Source organism: Lineus longissimus, chromosome 18 (assembly GCF_910592395.1).
Source record: "Lineus longissimus chromosome 18, tnLinLong1.2, whole genome shotgun sequence".
Classification (NCBI taxonomy): Eukaryota; Metazoa; Nemertea; class Pilidiophora; order Heteronemertea; family Lineidae; genus Lineus; species Lineus longissimus.
Genome location: NC_088325.1, coordinates 9,790,804 through 9,807,524, shown reverse-complemented (window position 1 = coordinate 9,807,524; position 16,721 = coordinate 9,790,804). Strand labels below are relative to the sequence as shown.

The 16,721-nt window shown below is 42.0% G+C and overlaps 1 protein-coding gene across 1 annotated transcript in view; it reads right to left on the bottom strand.

Moving 5' to 3' along the window:
* The window catches only part of LOC135502471 (serine/threonine-protein kinase SIK2-like), a 42,728-nt gene extending 26,978 nt beyond the window's left edge, over window positions 1-15,750 (bottom strand). Inside the window, exons 1-5 of the mRNA XM_064795312.1 lie at window positions 15,529-15,750; window positions 12,315-12,431; window positions 10,943-11,006; window positions 4,744-4,859; window positions 829-874 (exon numbers count right to left, since the gene is read on the bottom strand). Coding sequence (XP_064651382.1) covers window positions 829-874; window positions 4,744-4,859; window positions 10,943-11,006; window positions 12,315-12,431; window positions 15,529-15,645 — 460 coding nt within the window. The 5' untranslated portion in view covers window positions 15,646-15,750. The remainder of the gene's footprint in view (window positions 1-828; window positions 875-4,743; window positions 4,860-10,942; window positions 11,007-12,314; window positions 12,432-15,528) is intronic.
* Between the last annotated feature and the right edge of the window lie 971 nt (window positions 15,751-16,721).

Genomic DNA, 16,721 nt, shown 5'->3' with positions numbered 1-16,721 from the left:
CATGACTCGCAATGAGGACATGAAAACTGGTCCGTAGGGGCAGTTTAGTTCAGTCGTTAAGCCATGGCTTGCAATGAGGGCATGAAAACTGGTCTGTAGGGACAGTTTAGTTCAGTCGTTAAGCCATGACTCGCAATGAGGGCATGAAAATTGGTCTGTAGGGACAGTTTAGTTCAGTCGTTAAGCCATGACTCGCAATGAGGGCATGAAAACTGGTCTGTAGGGACAGTTTAGTTCAGGTGTTAAGACATAACTCGCAATGAGGGCATGAAAATTGGTCTGTAGGGACAGTTTAGTTCAGTCGTTAAGCCATGACTCGCAATGAGGGCATGAAAACTGGTCTGTAGGGACAGTTTAGTTCAGTCGGTAGCCGTGCGCAGCGCTGTATTACCGTACCGCCTTTCGTCTTCAGAGTTCCGGCATGGCGACGATCATCGCGACAAATACTGGCTTTTCAAGGTGATTGAAGCGCAGAATACGCTCATTCCGCTAATTCTACATGGCCAGCAAAGTGGTGGAGAGAGAGCTAACACGATTTACGAGATGGGTTAAGGAGGCGATTTGGATTCGTAAAACCACCAACATGAATTGAGACGAAGGGGGCTACAGACTAAGTCACGTATGGGATCAGAGTCTGTCCACAATGACATGTAGCAGTCAGACATCTAACTTGTGAGGAAGAACGGTGTAACCATTTGAAACGTCAAAATGACGAATAACTTCGATTGTGTAAAAACAAACTTTTTTTATCAGCACTTGATCTACATTTTTGTAAGTGCATATTTAGGGGAGAGTAGGTTTTATGATTACGAGATGTACTGTACTTACCCGCTATTTTGATGTGTTGATTGGCATCAAGTAGAAGATTTTCGGCCTGAAAGATTAAAATGTGTAGGTGGGTTTTTTTTCATTGTGGCAAAACAAAGCTGGTCGAGAGGGAGAAAACCCCATTCCCTGAAGCCTTGTCTTATAGTCCGGGAGCTGATCAACTTTCATTTAACATGCAGGCTACAAATGATTTTGATGTGTTACGGGATAGAGTACGCCTACCCAATTCTTAGGTTTTTCCAGTGGTGGGTGTATAGGAGATAGAGGGGTTAGAATTTTTGTTAATGACTTCTTCATTGGACCACGATTGGAGCTGTGTACAGGAGCACAGGCAGCATCAATGTACACGTAAATCTCGAATGGTTGGATTTAGATTCTGAGGTAGATAAGCATGTTTTCATATATACAGTAGAACCTCTCTATTAAGGACACCCTCGTGACTGACAAGTGCTGTCCCCAATAGAGAGGTGTCTTGATAAGGGAGGTCAAATTGAAGGTAAACACCCAATTTGGGACCAAAACTAGTGTCCTTTATAGAGAGGTTGTCCTTAATAGAGAGGTGTCCGCTAAGAGAGGTTCTACTGTATATGCAATTGGAAATTTTCATATTCAATTACAAATTACAAATTTCAAATTTTAACGAGCAGCCTATGCCTTCAAATGCCAGAGTTCACCTCAAGAAGATCGAGCAGTACCTTGCTCTGATGAAGTTCAAGGCTTGTTTGACGATGGCGAGGTAGAAGGTACGATAGCGTGGTATTTGCCCAGGTGATCGCTAGTTCACTCAACATTTCGCTGTGAAGGTGCAGGGCCTGGTTGAGAATCGCCGGGGGATCATAATTGTAAACGGCAACATCATCACAGCGCCAGAATTTGCCTAATTAGATCATTTTCTATTGGCGGTGGGCAAAATTACAACCGAACCTCCTTAATAGTGGACACCTCTGTAAGGACACCCTCTCTATTAGGGACAGTGATTCTCGTCCCGAATAGATTATTACTATACAATTTCACCTCTGTAATCAGGTCACCTTTCTATCTACTATTAGGGACAGCACTTGTCACTCCCAAGGGAGTCCTTAATAGAGAGGTTCTGCTGTGTGTATTTTCTGCCAAAATCTATTGGTTAATGCTTAACCACACAATGTTGACATTTTCACATGATTTGAGTTTACAACTGCCTCCAAAATTGCGAAAATGATAGACGACAGACTGTGTCAGCAACATATTGAAAAGGAATTGGATGCTGAGAAAGGCCTTTGATCCAAGGAGAAAATTGTTAGAAAATCGGTATTGAACATATGGCATTCATTTTTTTCCGTTTCACCCTGTATAACACAAACAGTTGTTGCAAAATGGCACTTACACACAGCGCTGAGTTAATGTGTTCAGCTGTTTAAAGTTCAGGTGTCGTTAGAAAGTGAAGGGAGAAGCATGATGATCTTTCAAAATTTCTAACCAGGTGAACTGTACTATCTGCTAGTGCTGCATGGTGTGCACTAAAAGATTATTAGGATTTTGTTGAAATCGACATGTTTGATTTTCAAAAAGACCTGTTAACCAACTGATCTGCAAGCAATAAGAAGGGGGTACCTGTCCCAACATCCCATAATAAAGAAGGCCTAATCCCAAATCCTGACAAGCAATTTCAGCGAATTTCAACACAATTTCTAATTTCAATTATTTACAACGAAATAATCTTACGTAGGGTAAATTGGTACAGTTATAGTCTCTCCAGTGGAAAAACAGCTTGCAGTATACATTGATGCATGCAGAGGCTATAATTGTATCGGAGCTATAGTTGTACAACCTTTCCTTACATCTAAGAACTACACTGTCATTGCTCCTTAGTTACAGCAACATAATCTTACGTAGGGTAAATTGGTACAGTTATAGTCTCTCCAGTGGAAAAACAGCTGGCAGTACACATTGATGCAGGCAGAGGCTATAACTGTATCAGAGCTATAGTTGTACAACCTTTCCTTACATCTAACGACACTGTCATTGCAGCTTAGTTACAACGACTTAATCATACATCAGTGTGATTAATTTGATTAACGAAACGAATCATGTTTCATTGTATCCTGAGGGTATTGAAAAAGGTCATAGGTATTACCAAGAAATAACCAACTCAAAATTTGGCATACCACAGTCCTGATATCAGCACCGATAGACACTGAAACAGGTCAATGATACTTCACACCGTGATGAATATGCACTCATTGTACAAGTGTTTCCGAATGTCATTACGTTATTGTGTGATGACGTGGGATTCATTGAAACATGGCCGATTCTGCGCCAACAGGTTGTTTGACAAGCTCAGAGGAGTCAAGAGGGGCTTGTCCCCACCTTGAAAATAATGAGCAAATATCAATGTTGACCTAATTATTCGGTAAGGGCCTGACGGACCAATTTTATTGGTGCAGACATCAAACATTTTGAACAAGTAGGCTACACTGCCTTACTTTTCTTTTGATATAACAGGGCTGTGCCGATAGTTCAGCAGTAAGCAATTTTTATTGCAACAACCGCAGTCAAATATTGCAACACTAGCGCTTCTCCCGGGATTGAAAATAGAAGGGTATTTCTCCTAACAGAAAAGGACAGCGACCTGTTTGGCCAAAAAGGGCAGGCAAGCATGCAGCAAAGTCATTTGTGCGCCTATTATTAAAGGGGGACTATAGGCAGGAGCAACAGGAGCAGAGGGGTTAATTTGGCCATCTTCAGGTGACTAATATACCCAATGAGGGCCCTTGGTCATTTCAGATTCAGCACTAAATATATCCCTCGTACAAGCATGAATCATTTCGACGTACTGTGAGATGTGAGAGACACCTATTGGCGACTTTGTGTAACTTTATCTTGCCTGCCGAGTTGCTGCCTATATTGTCCCTTTAATCAATAACATTTAACTGTTTTGAGAAAGAAAGAGAGACACTTTTCACAAAAGTATCATATTTTCACAAATGCACCTTTATAAAGGTGCGAAAATTTAACTCTTATGCATTAACCATTAGATATCAGCAGCAGACATGGTTTTGAGTCTAATTTACGCCAACTGAAAATGAGCTAATTCACCAACTTTTAGCTTCGTGAAGATTTAACGGTTTACCGTACAGTAGGCCAACCGAACTTAACAACGCCAAGGAATTTATCGGGCCTATAGATATCAGATCTATTCTCAGATTGATCTAATAAGGACAACCCGTTCTTGACAATTCACTTCAGGCCTGAATGAATCTTAATCAAATACCAACAAAAATACCGGCCCCATACCGATTTCTTGACTGACATCAATCAAGTTATGACGCAGAAATCCCAATTGTGCATTTGGTATGATGGCGTCACTCTTTCACGAAGAATTCTGCGGGCTCGTTTGATATTTTCCCGATATTTAAAAATTTATTGAAGAATTAGGATTTTGGCATTGAGGCGGAAAAGAGGAAGACGTTTTGAAATGTCCCCGGATCGAATGTCCGGGGAATAAAGGATTCTATTATGCGCTTTAATCTCTCAGCTATTGACGGTCATGGCCTCTGTTAAACCATATACTATAATCCGTCAAAATACAATAGGCCGGACAGCTTTTCAGGGGGACATATTCTTCCATTAACTACAGAGGCATATACACTCTATATAATGTGAATTAAGACTGGACCAAATTTGATCAATTAGCGATATTCTGTATTTACACGGTAGAACCTCTCTATTAAGGACACCCTCGGGACTGACCAATGCAGTCCTGATTAGAGAGGTCTATTTCAATGGAAACAACCAATTTGGGACCAGATTAAGTGTCCTTAATAGTGAAGTTGTCCTTAATAGTGAGGTTGTCCTTAATATAGAGGTTGTCCTTAATATAGAGGTTGTCCTTAATAGAGTGGTGTCCGCTAAGGGAGGTTCCACTATACTCACTTTTAAATCTCGATGCACTATATGTCGTTCATGGCAGTACTCAACGGCAGATAAAATCTGCCAGAATTTTTTACGGGCGTCCCTCTCCGGCATGCGCCCATACTGTGCTATGTGGTCTGAAAAGAGAAGATAGAAACACATAAAGAACATTGCTTTACAGGTAAAATTTTTGAACGGGACAAGCTCTACTGCTTCTGACGTCAGAAATATTTGTCATTTCAGAGAAATACAGTAGAGCCTCTCTATTAAGGACACCCACAAGACTGACAAGTGCTGTCCTTAATAGAGAGGTGTCCTGACTAGAGAGGTCAAATTGAATGGAAACCACCACTTTGGGACCAAAAGTAGTGTCCTTAATAGAGAACGTGTCCTTAATAGAGAAGAACGTGTCCTTAATAGAGAGGTGTCCGCTTAGGGAGGTTCCAATGTAAGTCCCTCATCTGCATATGACAATCCACAGAGTTGAGACAGAGATCTTCCAATAATGACACTTTTTGAAATTTTTCAGCCCAAATCCCATTTTTCGGTGACTTCTGGGGAGAGGGCATTTGCCCCCTGCCCCCTACCTTCACCCCTCTTGGGGTCGGAAATCATAATAACACTTTCAGCATGGTTTCTATGGCAAACACCCCATGGCATCCACCTAAGCCCCCCATAGAAAAAAACTCTGTCACTAATAACCTCTTCAAGGCTTCTGGTATGGATTCATCTTTTAAATCGCAGCCAGATAATCAATAGATTCAGATTACTTAACGATGACTCCAGTGGCACCAGTGCTGACGTCACTGTCGTGGAAGGATTTTGCCATCACTTCAACCTTATTTCTAAAGCCTTTATGGCCACCAGTCAAGAACTATATGTTGCCGTATCGGGAGGTAACTTCGCATTGGGGATATTACAGTGGTGATAGAAGGGGAGGAATGTCCTGATGGGGAGGTTGAAAATCTTTTAAAAATTTGGGCAGCAGACTTAAGCATTTGCGCATGCTAATAACCAGTGGAAAGAATGATACTTTTTGACACTGTCATCATCCATTGGAGAGCCATTGATCACCATTTTCTGGTGGTACACATGTGTCAGCCAAAAGAGCCAGCTGATTTTCTTGATGGCTGAATCTTTATCTGACTCCTTTCCTCACCCATTCAGCCTTGACGTGATTGAGCATCATACAGTCCCATTCACAATTGACATCCATCCTGCTTCGCGTCAGTGACGCGCAACGTATGGGCGTGTTTTGCGCGCCAATGACACACCAGTGACGCGCTTATCTCTATGATATTAAGCGCGACCTACGTGCTGGGTAGTGCATCAATGACGCTATTTATGGGATGTCAATTGTGATCTGGACTGTAGATTGCATTACATGTACCAGCCCGCTGACAACACATAGTAACATCCAACAATCCAGCAGATTTGGCGTCTGCCCCATACCCGTCCCTCAACAAGAGGGAAGCGATTTGTTCTCAAAAATGGAGATGTATCTGTCTCTTTCAGAGAGGGGCAGGGTGCTGCACCCTTCTATTTTCAACAAGACGAAACACTATAGCATCACATAGCAAAAAACATTGACATTGCTGGTGCTTCCGTCTGCGCAGGGGGCCAGAGTGTCATTGCTAACAGTTTTTCATCTGTTTTCGCACCCCGCGAGCAGACGTAACAGCGAGATGTACTAAGTCTCAGAGGACTTCTTCACGCGTCACAATTAATTATTTATTGGATAAACGTCCTTTTTTACAGATTTCATTGAAGGGTTAATGACACCCGTTAGCAGCGCATGAATGACAATCAAACCTAAGAATCTCGGCGCCGTCCAATTAGAGCAAGATTTCAATCGTTAAACCATGATTCCCGACACGGGTTACTGACGTCATATCATACCAGGTCACCAAGGCAACGTGACTTAATCACTCGCTTTCCATTGGTAGTTCTCAGCGTTTTTAATCACGCAGCATAAAATGTGTTACCAGTGTAGTATTCACGCCCAGAAAATTGTGATTGAGGATGCGCGACCCTAGATGCACGGATGACGTATTAGGACACGTGAAATTCGTGTTCGTGTTCTGATCATTAATTACCATCACCTAAACCAGGAATCCAAGGTGATGCAGCGGTATATCAAATTTCAGCTGCATGCAAGTCATCCTCTTCGACCAGCCTCACCTTCTTTTTCTTCTTCAGTGTTTCTCCAGGGAGTATTCCTCCTCCAAAGCGGAATGAGCGTTTTTGCATGCCACTACGGTTAGGTGCCGATTGGGTTTATTGGCCGAGTGACTCCAACTTTGCCAGGCCTATACTCAGACTATGGCCAGAGGTAGAGTCCATGAAAGCTACTCATGTTTCTCACTTGGTCGGGTCTTAAACGAGCTGCCCTGGCATAGACACCAGATACAAGGAACCTCGGTTTTAAGTCACATTCAATGTAACTGAGGTTACTGATTTGAAGGACTGTGAAGAGCCAGGAATAGTTTAGCCTTGAAAGCCACGCCGGTTCATCCAGCAATAGAATCCTGTGTTCTCCAAGGGATCAAACCCGGGCCCTACTGCGGGGTAGCCAGCAGTGTTAACCACTAAGCTATGAGGCTCAATCACTTCTAAAATTAGACTGCGAGAGTATTTTAGATACGATACTAAGGCCTGCTTTGGAGGATAATGCAAGGGAAATGCAATGGTATAGACTAATGCAGTTTTCGATTCAAATTGTGACCCAACGTTTCAAGATTCGATATAGACCTGGTCGGTTGAAACATTCAGCAGGCAAACCAGGTCCAAGAGGGACAGTTCCCCTCAACTGAGAAGAAACAAATGAAGATGTTTCCGTGGCCTTGCTAGACTTCCTAGGGGTGGCTCATGTCACAGACGCAGCCCTAGTAATGAAGTTATTTAGCAGAAGGATGAAAGACATAGCGGTGAAGATTTATGGAGTTGACAGCTTAGCTCCAGATGCTGAGGCCGCGATGAAAAATATTTGCCGGAGGATAGCAGTTCATTGATGGTGGAGAATTCAAGTTGATTGCAAAGAATCATTGCTTTAAAGGTAAATGCATTGGGCCTCGTTTCAGCAGTTTCAATGTCGCAACCATAACCACGTTGGTTGGTACAAAATTAGCATTGCAGCTAAAGAGGTTTAGCAGTGCTCGGCCCTAGTTTTTGGTGAATTTTCCTATTTTGCCCTGCCTTTTTTCACAAGAGGCTGTTGCATTTTCATTTAAGACTTTCCATTGGCACCAAACTGTAGTGGCACTAACAAAACACTTAGAAGAGCAAATGCAGTTGAAAAAGAAGGTTCACTTTAGCACACTTTCAGCAAAGCTAAAAAAAATGCCACAAATGTATTTATATATAGGCCGAATCATTACCCAATATTGGTAGAACGTTCGAACCGATAATGTCCTGAATGAACTCTGCTTTTGATTTCACTATTATTCATTTCAATAAATTATTCAAAATCTTCTCCAGAAAAACACAAACTTTTCAAATTGTTATTACATCAACCAAATGTTTATTTTTACTACATTTCTTGTTGGAGTTGTGAAACAGTATTGCCTCGAGCAAATATCAATACCAGTGGGAGGCTGTTCTATAAGTAGAATGGTTCTGCAATTGATCAATTACACTTGTATAATACTACGAATTATATTAATAAAAGACAATTACATGCTATCAATCATTTCTTGACGGATCCGCAGAGGTTGTCAACTTTTATTTTTGATAGTTGCTGCTGCTGAGCTCTGATGGTTACTAGGATGGGCAGGGGTAGATTATCTTAACCACCAAGGTTATTCCAGATATACCCTGGCCACATTTAAAGGGGGTTTAGACCACAAGGTCCAGAATGGGGCAGATGAAATACTCTGTGGAGAAGAGGGCTCAATACTCCCACCTTTCGAATGACATGATCTAATTCAGATTGCTTCAGATTGATGCAATTCAGGGGTCAATTTAAAAGATAATTCGGAAATCCCCCGCAGGAATTGTTCCCTCCCCGTTGGATCTGTCCCTGACATGTCCCAATCAATCCTAGCAGAAATGTTCAAAAGTGTGAAAGACCCTGTTAAAAAGTACGGCTACCACTGCTTAATAAGATCCATAGATATTTGTGAATAGAACACATCAGAAGGGTCTGCCTGGGGCTAGCCCTCCACCATATCTTAGAAGTGCATGCACCACTCACAGAGTTAAAAATAAAGAACATCGACAATATATTCAGGAAATTCAACCAATATTGCTACTATCACAATACATCCGGTGGAATTTGCAAAAAATCATATTGCCCCAAGCCAAATGCTTCAAATTGGGGGCGCGTAATATCTGGAATGTCTTCCCATGCCATGGTAATGAACTGGCAGCGATCTCCCGATGACGTCATGATGACATCACCACTAACCTTTCCGCAAAATGCCAGTGGAATCCATGCAGACTTATCTCTCAGACAGAGAGAAAGTCAGTATTGAGGAGGCTGTTGTGATAGGTGTGCACCCTCCAACTGCTGATTCAGCAGACTCCTGCCACGAGAAACGTGTAGAGTAATGGAAGAATTGCAGGAAATGCTGTTTTCAACTAAAACGTTTTAGCAACTTATGCTAAATACGTGATTTTTTTATGTTGTAGACAAAATTTCTTCTTAAACAATGCAATGGAAAAACTTCAATGAGAAAAAGTAATTTTGTTGACTGCTAAATTTTTTTCAACATTGTAAAATTTGGTGTTTTTTTGTGCCTTTGTATAATTATTATTGATTTAAAATGATAAAGAGGCAGAAAATTAGACGGGTTTATTCATATAAACAATAAAGAGATTATTGAAATCACACACCACTATGTGACGCTAGATATCTCATGAGAAGGTCACAATATTTTCAAAGTGGCTCTAAAGGCAAGTAATTAGTGACCTGATACAGAAGTTTACTGATGGCAATTTTTGTGGATATTGTTATATTTTTGCAATTTCTTGATGAACTCTCATATTTGATTTTGTCTCAAGCAGGACCAACTTCCTTGATAAGAAGCAACTCGAACCATGACCTTTGATTTTGATGCCATAGCTAACCCCAATCATGACCCTGCCTTTTCATGACCCTAAGTTGTGACAAAAACACAGAAATCCCGTAACAATTTGTTAAGTCTACAATTTCACAATTGTGGGTCCTCAGCAATGTCTGCTAGCAGTGCTACTACTAAAGTCAAGCCTTGTCTCAAGACGAATCAGAAGACAACATTACATACAAAAAGAACTAAATGTTGGCAAGGTAGTCCCAGTAATGCAACTGTCAATGTAGACCCTATCCCCCCCCCCCCCCCCCACATACACGCACCAACTTACGCATTGAATAAGTGTCAAATTCCATAGGTTTTTTTCTACCAGGCAACTTTCCGTCAACCAGAAAAATGTTGTCGAAAATACCTGACGACTTCTCCATCACTTTTTATGTTACTTATAATCGGCGGGAAATTGGCATAGAATGTGCAATTCCATTTCACGTCCTGGGTAAATCAGTGCTGTTGAATCCTGGCCCCAGAAAAAGAATGCCAAGCGTCGACTGATTGTCAATTTCATGAACGAGGGTACAGGTTTTTACAATGACTGCAGCAAAAGGGGGTGACAGCACATTTTAGAATGGTCATAGATTGCATGGCACACCTTATCAGCATCACTCTGACTTACAGCTTACATTTAGAGGATGAAGCAACGACGAACTGATCAACCACGTCCCGAGGACGTGCGACGCGCCAACTGATTGGGGATCACTCTAACTAAATGGTCTACCTTCCATCAAAGAGGAGTAATGGCAGTCTACGAAAGGGGCTTAACTTTTGATATATTTAACCCTTTGAGGTTGATGATAAAAATTTGTCACTTTGACCTGATCGGGAAGTGTCGCTTCCATGAGGATGCGCAAACCGATTGGGGGATTATGCACAAGGTGCAGTGTAAAAAGGGTTACTTCTTTCAAGAGGAGAAATGTTTGGTTAAAAGATGGGCTTTGTTGAGGGTAACGGGTTTGACACACTGTCTGGCAAACACTTTTTTGACAAAAACTGTCATATTCTTAAACGTCATCTTTATTACGCCGAAGAACTCGAGCGTAAACAAAATTAAGAAAATTCTTTTTGCCCTGAGTCATCAAAAACACTTGCAAAACAAATCTGACCACTGAGATTTTAGAAGATTTTCAAAAGAACATGATAAAAGCGTGACTTACCAAATATTTCCCCGTTAGGTGCATACTCTGAGACTAGGTACAGCATGTTCTTTGTCTCCATCACCTAAAAAAGAAACACAACAGCAGGATAAAAACAACATTTGTGACAATTTGAAGTCTTTCTCAAAAGGACAACTTAATCCCAGACTTTTTTCATCAGTGGCAAATGCATTCCATATAGCAGGGTGCTGCACCCTGCCTTTTTCTGATTATGCACTTTTTTGCCAACCATTTTCAGATTTCTACAGCTGAGGTGCAGGGAAGGTGATATTCCTGAGCCAAACACAGCAATACCCCTCGGCCAAACACCCAATCACTGTCTATGATTTAAAGCCTTGCAGGGCATCACGAAGTATTTGGGTCCAAGGTAGTGTTTTTAAGTGCCTTTTTTGAATTTTCACTTATTGCCCTGCCGTTTTCATGTCGGCACTACAACTGTGCACGTTTTTATCAACCGTTTTCAGATTTCAAGCTGAGTTGCAGGGAAGGCAAGATTCCTAAGCCAAACATGGCAATACCACCCAATCACTGACTATTTGTGACCCACCATGGCAAAATGGGTCGCATGTCCCACAGAAGATGAACCTAAAATGACACCAGGACATAATAGAAGAAATTGATACACTCAGATTTCACAAAAGGCAGATAATCGTGAAATGAACAACCAGTCCGTCTCAACTTGTCAAGCTCGAAGCGACATGCGCCTCATTTTGCTGTGGTGGGTCATATTTAATCTAAAGCCTTTACCATGGGCAAAATCAAAACCATGCCAATTCTCCTGCACTCTGTCATACGACACAACCACTTTTCCATGTGATGCACTGGAGACCTCTCGTCATATCCAGGGCTGCTCTGTCGCCTACTTCGAGATCGGTTTCCTGATGTTCAAACGCTGGCTTATGTTATACACGTTGAGAATGTGTGTGCAGGTGTGTGGTTGAGTTCCCAAAGACATACCACTGGAACACAGTAAATCCCACGATAGGTGTGCCCACGTCGAGGAGACGCAGTGAGTGTCGTGCCTACCGCATCCGACTAAAAATTCAAACACTGTGGGCCAAATTTATAAAGGGCGTTTAAGGGTTAGACGTGTGTAACTTCTCCCTAATTAGCTTCAGGGCCTAATATTCTGTGAAGATTTAAATGAAGTGGGGAGTTTTGAACAGCCCGGTTAAAATTTAAGGCGGGAATAAGCTTCCAATAAGAAATATTAGCAGTTTCGAGGTCCCCTCATGTACTTGATTATGTAGCCAATGAGCTGCATATGAAGTAGGTAATCACCAATTTAGTTATTTTTACCACGTTCAGCTAGTCTAAATAAAGCCTTGTGCCACGACTGGATCTCTTTAACCAGAGTTTTAAAAGTACTTACCTGATAAAGCTTAATGATATTTGGATGGTTCAGCATTTTCAAAATGTGGACTTCTCGATAGATTTTCTGTAAATTTGAGCTATCCAGTTGTGTCTTGTCAATTATTTTTATTGCCACCTGAAATAGTGAACAGGAAGAATGTGAGAAAAGCAAAATCGTCTCTCTAAAACTGTAAGAGCGGAAAGCACCAAAGAGTGACTTATGTTAAAAATATCGTTTAAATTCTGCTATCATTTTTTACAGTACATTCATTAGTTTCAGCACACCTGCAAGTATTCTCTAGGTGAATCATTGCAATAATTTCAATCATAATCACCAAAGGGGAAGATTATCTAAACCAATTGTTTCGCTTTCTTGTTGTCTCATCGAGCGAACACTGAATTAGCTCTTTATTAACCTCTTGAATCCCGGTGACCGACCAGTCGGTCATTTTGAAATAACGTTTTTTCCCAACGACCGACAGGTCGGTCTCAGTGATATTTTTATTCCCTTGAGCTGGGACGCTAGTTTATTGCTTGTTTTCGCGCGTTTGATGTACAGTAGGGTCAGTTAGAGCATGCCTGGGTAGATGGCGCCTCGGTACCGGACTTTGGCGGTTGTATGCGGGCGCTATACATCGTGAAGGTCAGACCCAATTTCGCAACCACGTGACCACCCTGGGATCCTGGGATTTTTAGGTTTTGGGATTCAAGAGGTTAAGTGTAAATTTCACTCTTTCATTTTGGATCCTTAAAAACTGTTGGTTCTAGCCAGACCCCATCCAGAACCTTATGATCGATACTTCCTCTAAACAAAGCCAAGGGATATCTTCATAAGACGCAAAAACTTTGGTGGTCAAGATGGCCAGACTCTTCATAACAACACCTTTTGGCGCTAGGTGCAGCAGATTGCACTGCAGCTCTGGCAGTTCTTTTACCATGACCTATTGCAACATTGTCAAAGGTATCGTTAGGGAGTTATTCCCATATGGGTGCAATGACCACATGTCCCTTCAAACAGGATGTAACATCTATTTTTAAATGCGTTTGCGAGGCGTTTGCACAAGGATAACCAATTCGTGTCATATATCACTGAAAACGCCTGATTCCCCTCTTTCTACAGGATTTCGGTGTTTTATTAATTTAAATAAATCATAAGCATCGCATTGGCTCCTATATGTATCTCTGTTGACCACCACGAGTGGAAATATTGCCAATTGAACCGGACAATCATGGAAAAACGCAAAAATTCTACATTTCTTCTTGGATAATTCTTACAGTGACCGTTTTCCCGTGAAAAATAGTTGCTAAAGCTTGACGCGCTGGGGGGGGGGGACATCTCGCATGAATACATTGAAACTCCCTTAGGATACCATAGTAGTTTTGTGATCTTGACCTATTAGCAGTTATGCGACCAGGACGAACAGGCAGTTTTGTGACCTTGACCTACTGCAACACTATCACAGTTTTGTGACCTTGACCTATTAGGAGTTTTGTGACCTAGATGAATAGGCAGTTTTGTGACCTGGACGAACAGGCAGTTTTGTGACCTTGACCTACTGCAACACTGTCATAGTTTTGTGAACTTGACCTATTAGCAGTTATGCGACCTAGACGAACTGGCAGTTTTGTGACCTTGACCTACTATAACTTCTTTGACCTTGACCTATTGCAACACGGTCCTAGATCAGACAGTGTGGCATGTTTCACTGCAGCTTCTGCAGAGAGACGAATGCAATAGCGGTTAGCGTGCCAGGTTCATTATCAGGAGGCCGTTGGTTTGTGGGTCTTTGTCTCCTTGAGAAGACACCCAACCCTAAATTGCTTTGTCAATTGAATGAGACATAAAACGTAAGCTCCTTGTACATGGTATCTTTGCCAAGGCAAGCAAAAAATTGTTCCCAACCATTTGATTTTCACGATTTTGGAAGATACTGCAAACTTAACTCGCTAACATTTTAACTCTAAACGCAATAACCATTGAATTTCAGCAGCGAACACAAGATTTAGTCGACACAAAATTTGAAGGAAATCATAAAAATGCAGTCATCGAGGCACACCTATCTCAATGTTTCTTCATATAACTAAGAATGGATATTTCTGGTAACATACTAGAACATTCTAAGGTTTCCCCACAATAACTTACCAAGAATAGGTTGACATCTAATACCAACTAATTTTCATTTTCCTTACAGGAGATGGTGGGTACCTGTACATTAATCAACTGGTGCACATTGGTTCAGGGACAACAATGCACATGTATAGGGAATTTTGCCTTCCATAATTCCGGTGACCCTCAAGCAGCACAAGTTCTTGACTCTGTCAGGCCTTCCAGGAGCTGGTTCAATGTCAGGCCCCTTAAAATCTGTTTTTAAAAAAATCCTTTTTCCGCTTTGTGATTTTGTATTTCATGATTAAATGCCTCAAGAAACCTCAAAATCCCCTTGTTCAAATAACGCAACAGTAAAGATGATGCGCTTATCTCTCTTTGTTGCGCATATATTCACTCGACCTACGCGCAATTGACGTGCGACCTATGCGCCGAGTAGCATGCCAATGATATGATTTACCGTATGTCATTGTGATTTGGACTAGCAAATCACATACCAGAGCCGGTGCTCAATCGACGTGGGACTTTCGCAGTAGGCCAAGTTGCGTAGGGGTGATATTCCAGCCCTAATTCGGGGCTGCACATACGCTCGATTTACAGTGGCAAAAACACACATTGAGCCAATTTCAATGGGCTAAAGTTGTCCACTACCAATACCCCCCCCCCCCCCCCTCCTCGCCATCACTCAAGCCATGAAGCAACAGAAAACTTGTATTTCAAATTCATGAAATTGCATGGACATTTTCTTCATGGGACAGTTATTCCAGTGGGCAGTGTAACTCAACTAGCTGGAAAGGCATGCATTCATGACATTCATTGACAAACTGACCAGCTTTCAACAAATAGTACAGTAGTACATTATTAGTGCAAATGTACACAAAAGGTACATGTGCTTTGTGTATACATTGTATTCATCTATGCGTTGATGACGTAGGTCTGACCCACTAAGGAAAATCCACATACACAATCGCTGGGAAACCCTTCGATTCTGAGAAAATTACTGGGACTGTGAGCATGTACTTTCACATGCGTATAGCGAAAACAGTCATCTAAATGACTGGGGTATAAAATTTCGAATTGATGGTAAGACTTTAGAGATATTAGCGGTGTTTCACCGATTACCCACCTCAGATTTTGTAATCCTGTGTTTTCCAAGTTTGACAACCGCAAAGTTCCCCTTGCCTATAGTCCGCTCTATATCGTAGAATCCAACCCTTACAGGTCCTTTGTGTATATTAGCCATCGTACTGGCTATCCATCTATAGCCGATAGCATTCCTGGGCCCAGCAAGCCCCGAAAACCCGTGGCATTGCACGAAAATCGCCACTCATCTCCCAGCATGGCCGGATCGCCGAAGCACCTTTTCTCTGACGTCAGAATGACGTCACTAGGAACCGGTGATTCCACGATGAAAGGGGGCGTGGCCTGCAGATGTAAACAAAACCTATTTAAATTTACTGATAATTTCACTACGGAATTCTTCCCACGTCATTGGATCGATTATTTTGATTTTAGGCAGGTGAGCTGGCTATATCTCTCAAATCGATCAGTGAAGTTCCCCGCGTGTACTGTGCTGGCGTTGAAATGGGCTAAGAAAATGAATGCTACACAGCAGAAAGCAGACGTTCGTTCCAATTTGCAAGCATTAGCACGCGCTCAGACCGTGGCAACGAGCTTTTCCGATTCGGTATATCACCAACGACGTGCGTCACTAAAATACTAATCGAAGTTCTATCTGTGATATATATCTGGCTACATGCCGACTTTAATACCGGTGTAACAATAACAAATGCCCCCTGGAAAAGGTGTCCGGCCCTATTGTATTCTGCAATATGTGACCCACCACGGCAAAATGAGTCGCATGTCGAACAGAAGATGAGCCTAAAATGACACCAGGACATAATAGAAGAAACTGATACACTCAGATTTCACAAAAGGCAGACAATAGTGAAATGAACAACCAGTCCGTCTCAACCTGTCTCAACCTGTCAAGCTCGGAGCGACATGCGACTCATCTTGCCATGGCGGGTCACATATGGTTCTACAGAGACCCTGACCGTCAATAGCTCAGAGATTGAAGCGCATAATAGAATCCTTTGTTTCCCGGGCATTCTTCTACACCGGCAATGAATGACATGGTTCCCCTATAGGCCTCTGCTGACGGACATTCGCTCCGCCGTATGAGAATCCCTCTTTCCGATGTCAGAGGTGTGATCTCCACCAATCCTTCCATAAGCATGCCGCGGTGTCGTGATGAATCGAATTTTGCCACCATTACTGCCAGATTGTCTTCTTCCCGGGAATAGGTCATCATTAAAC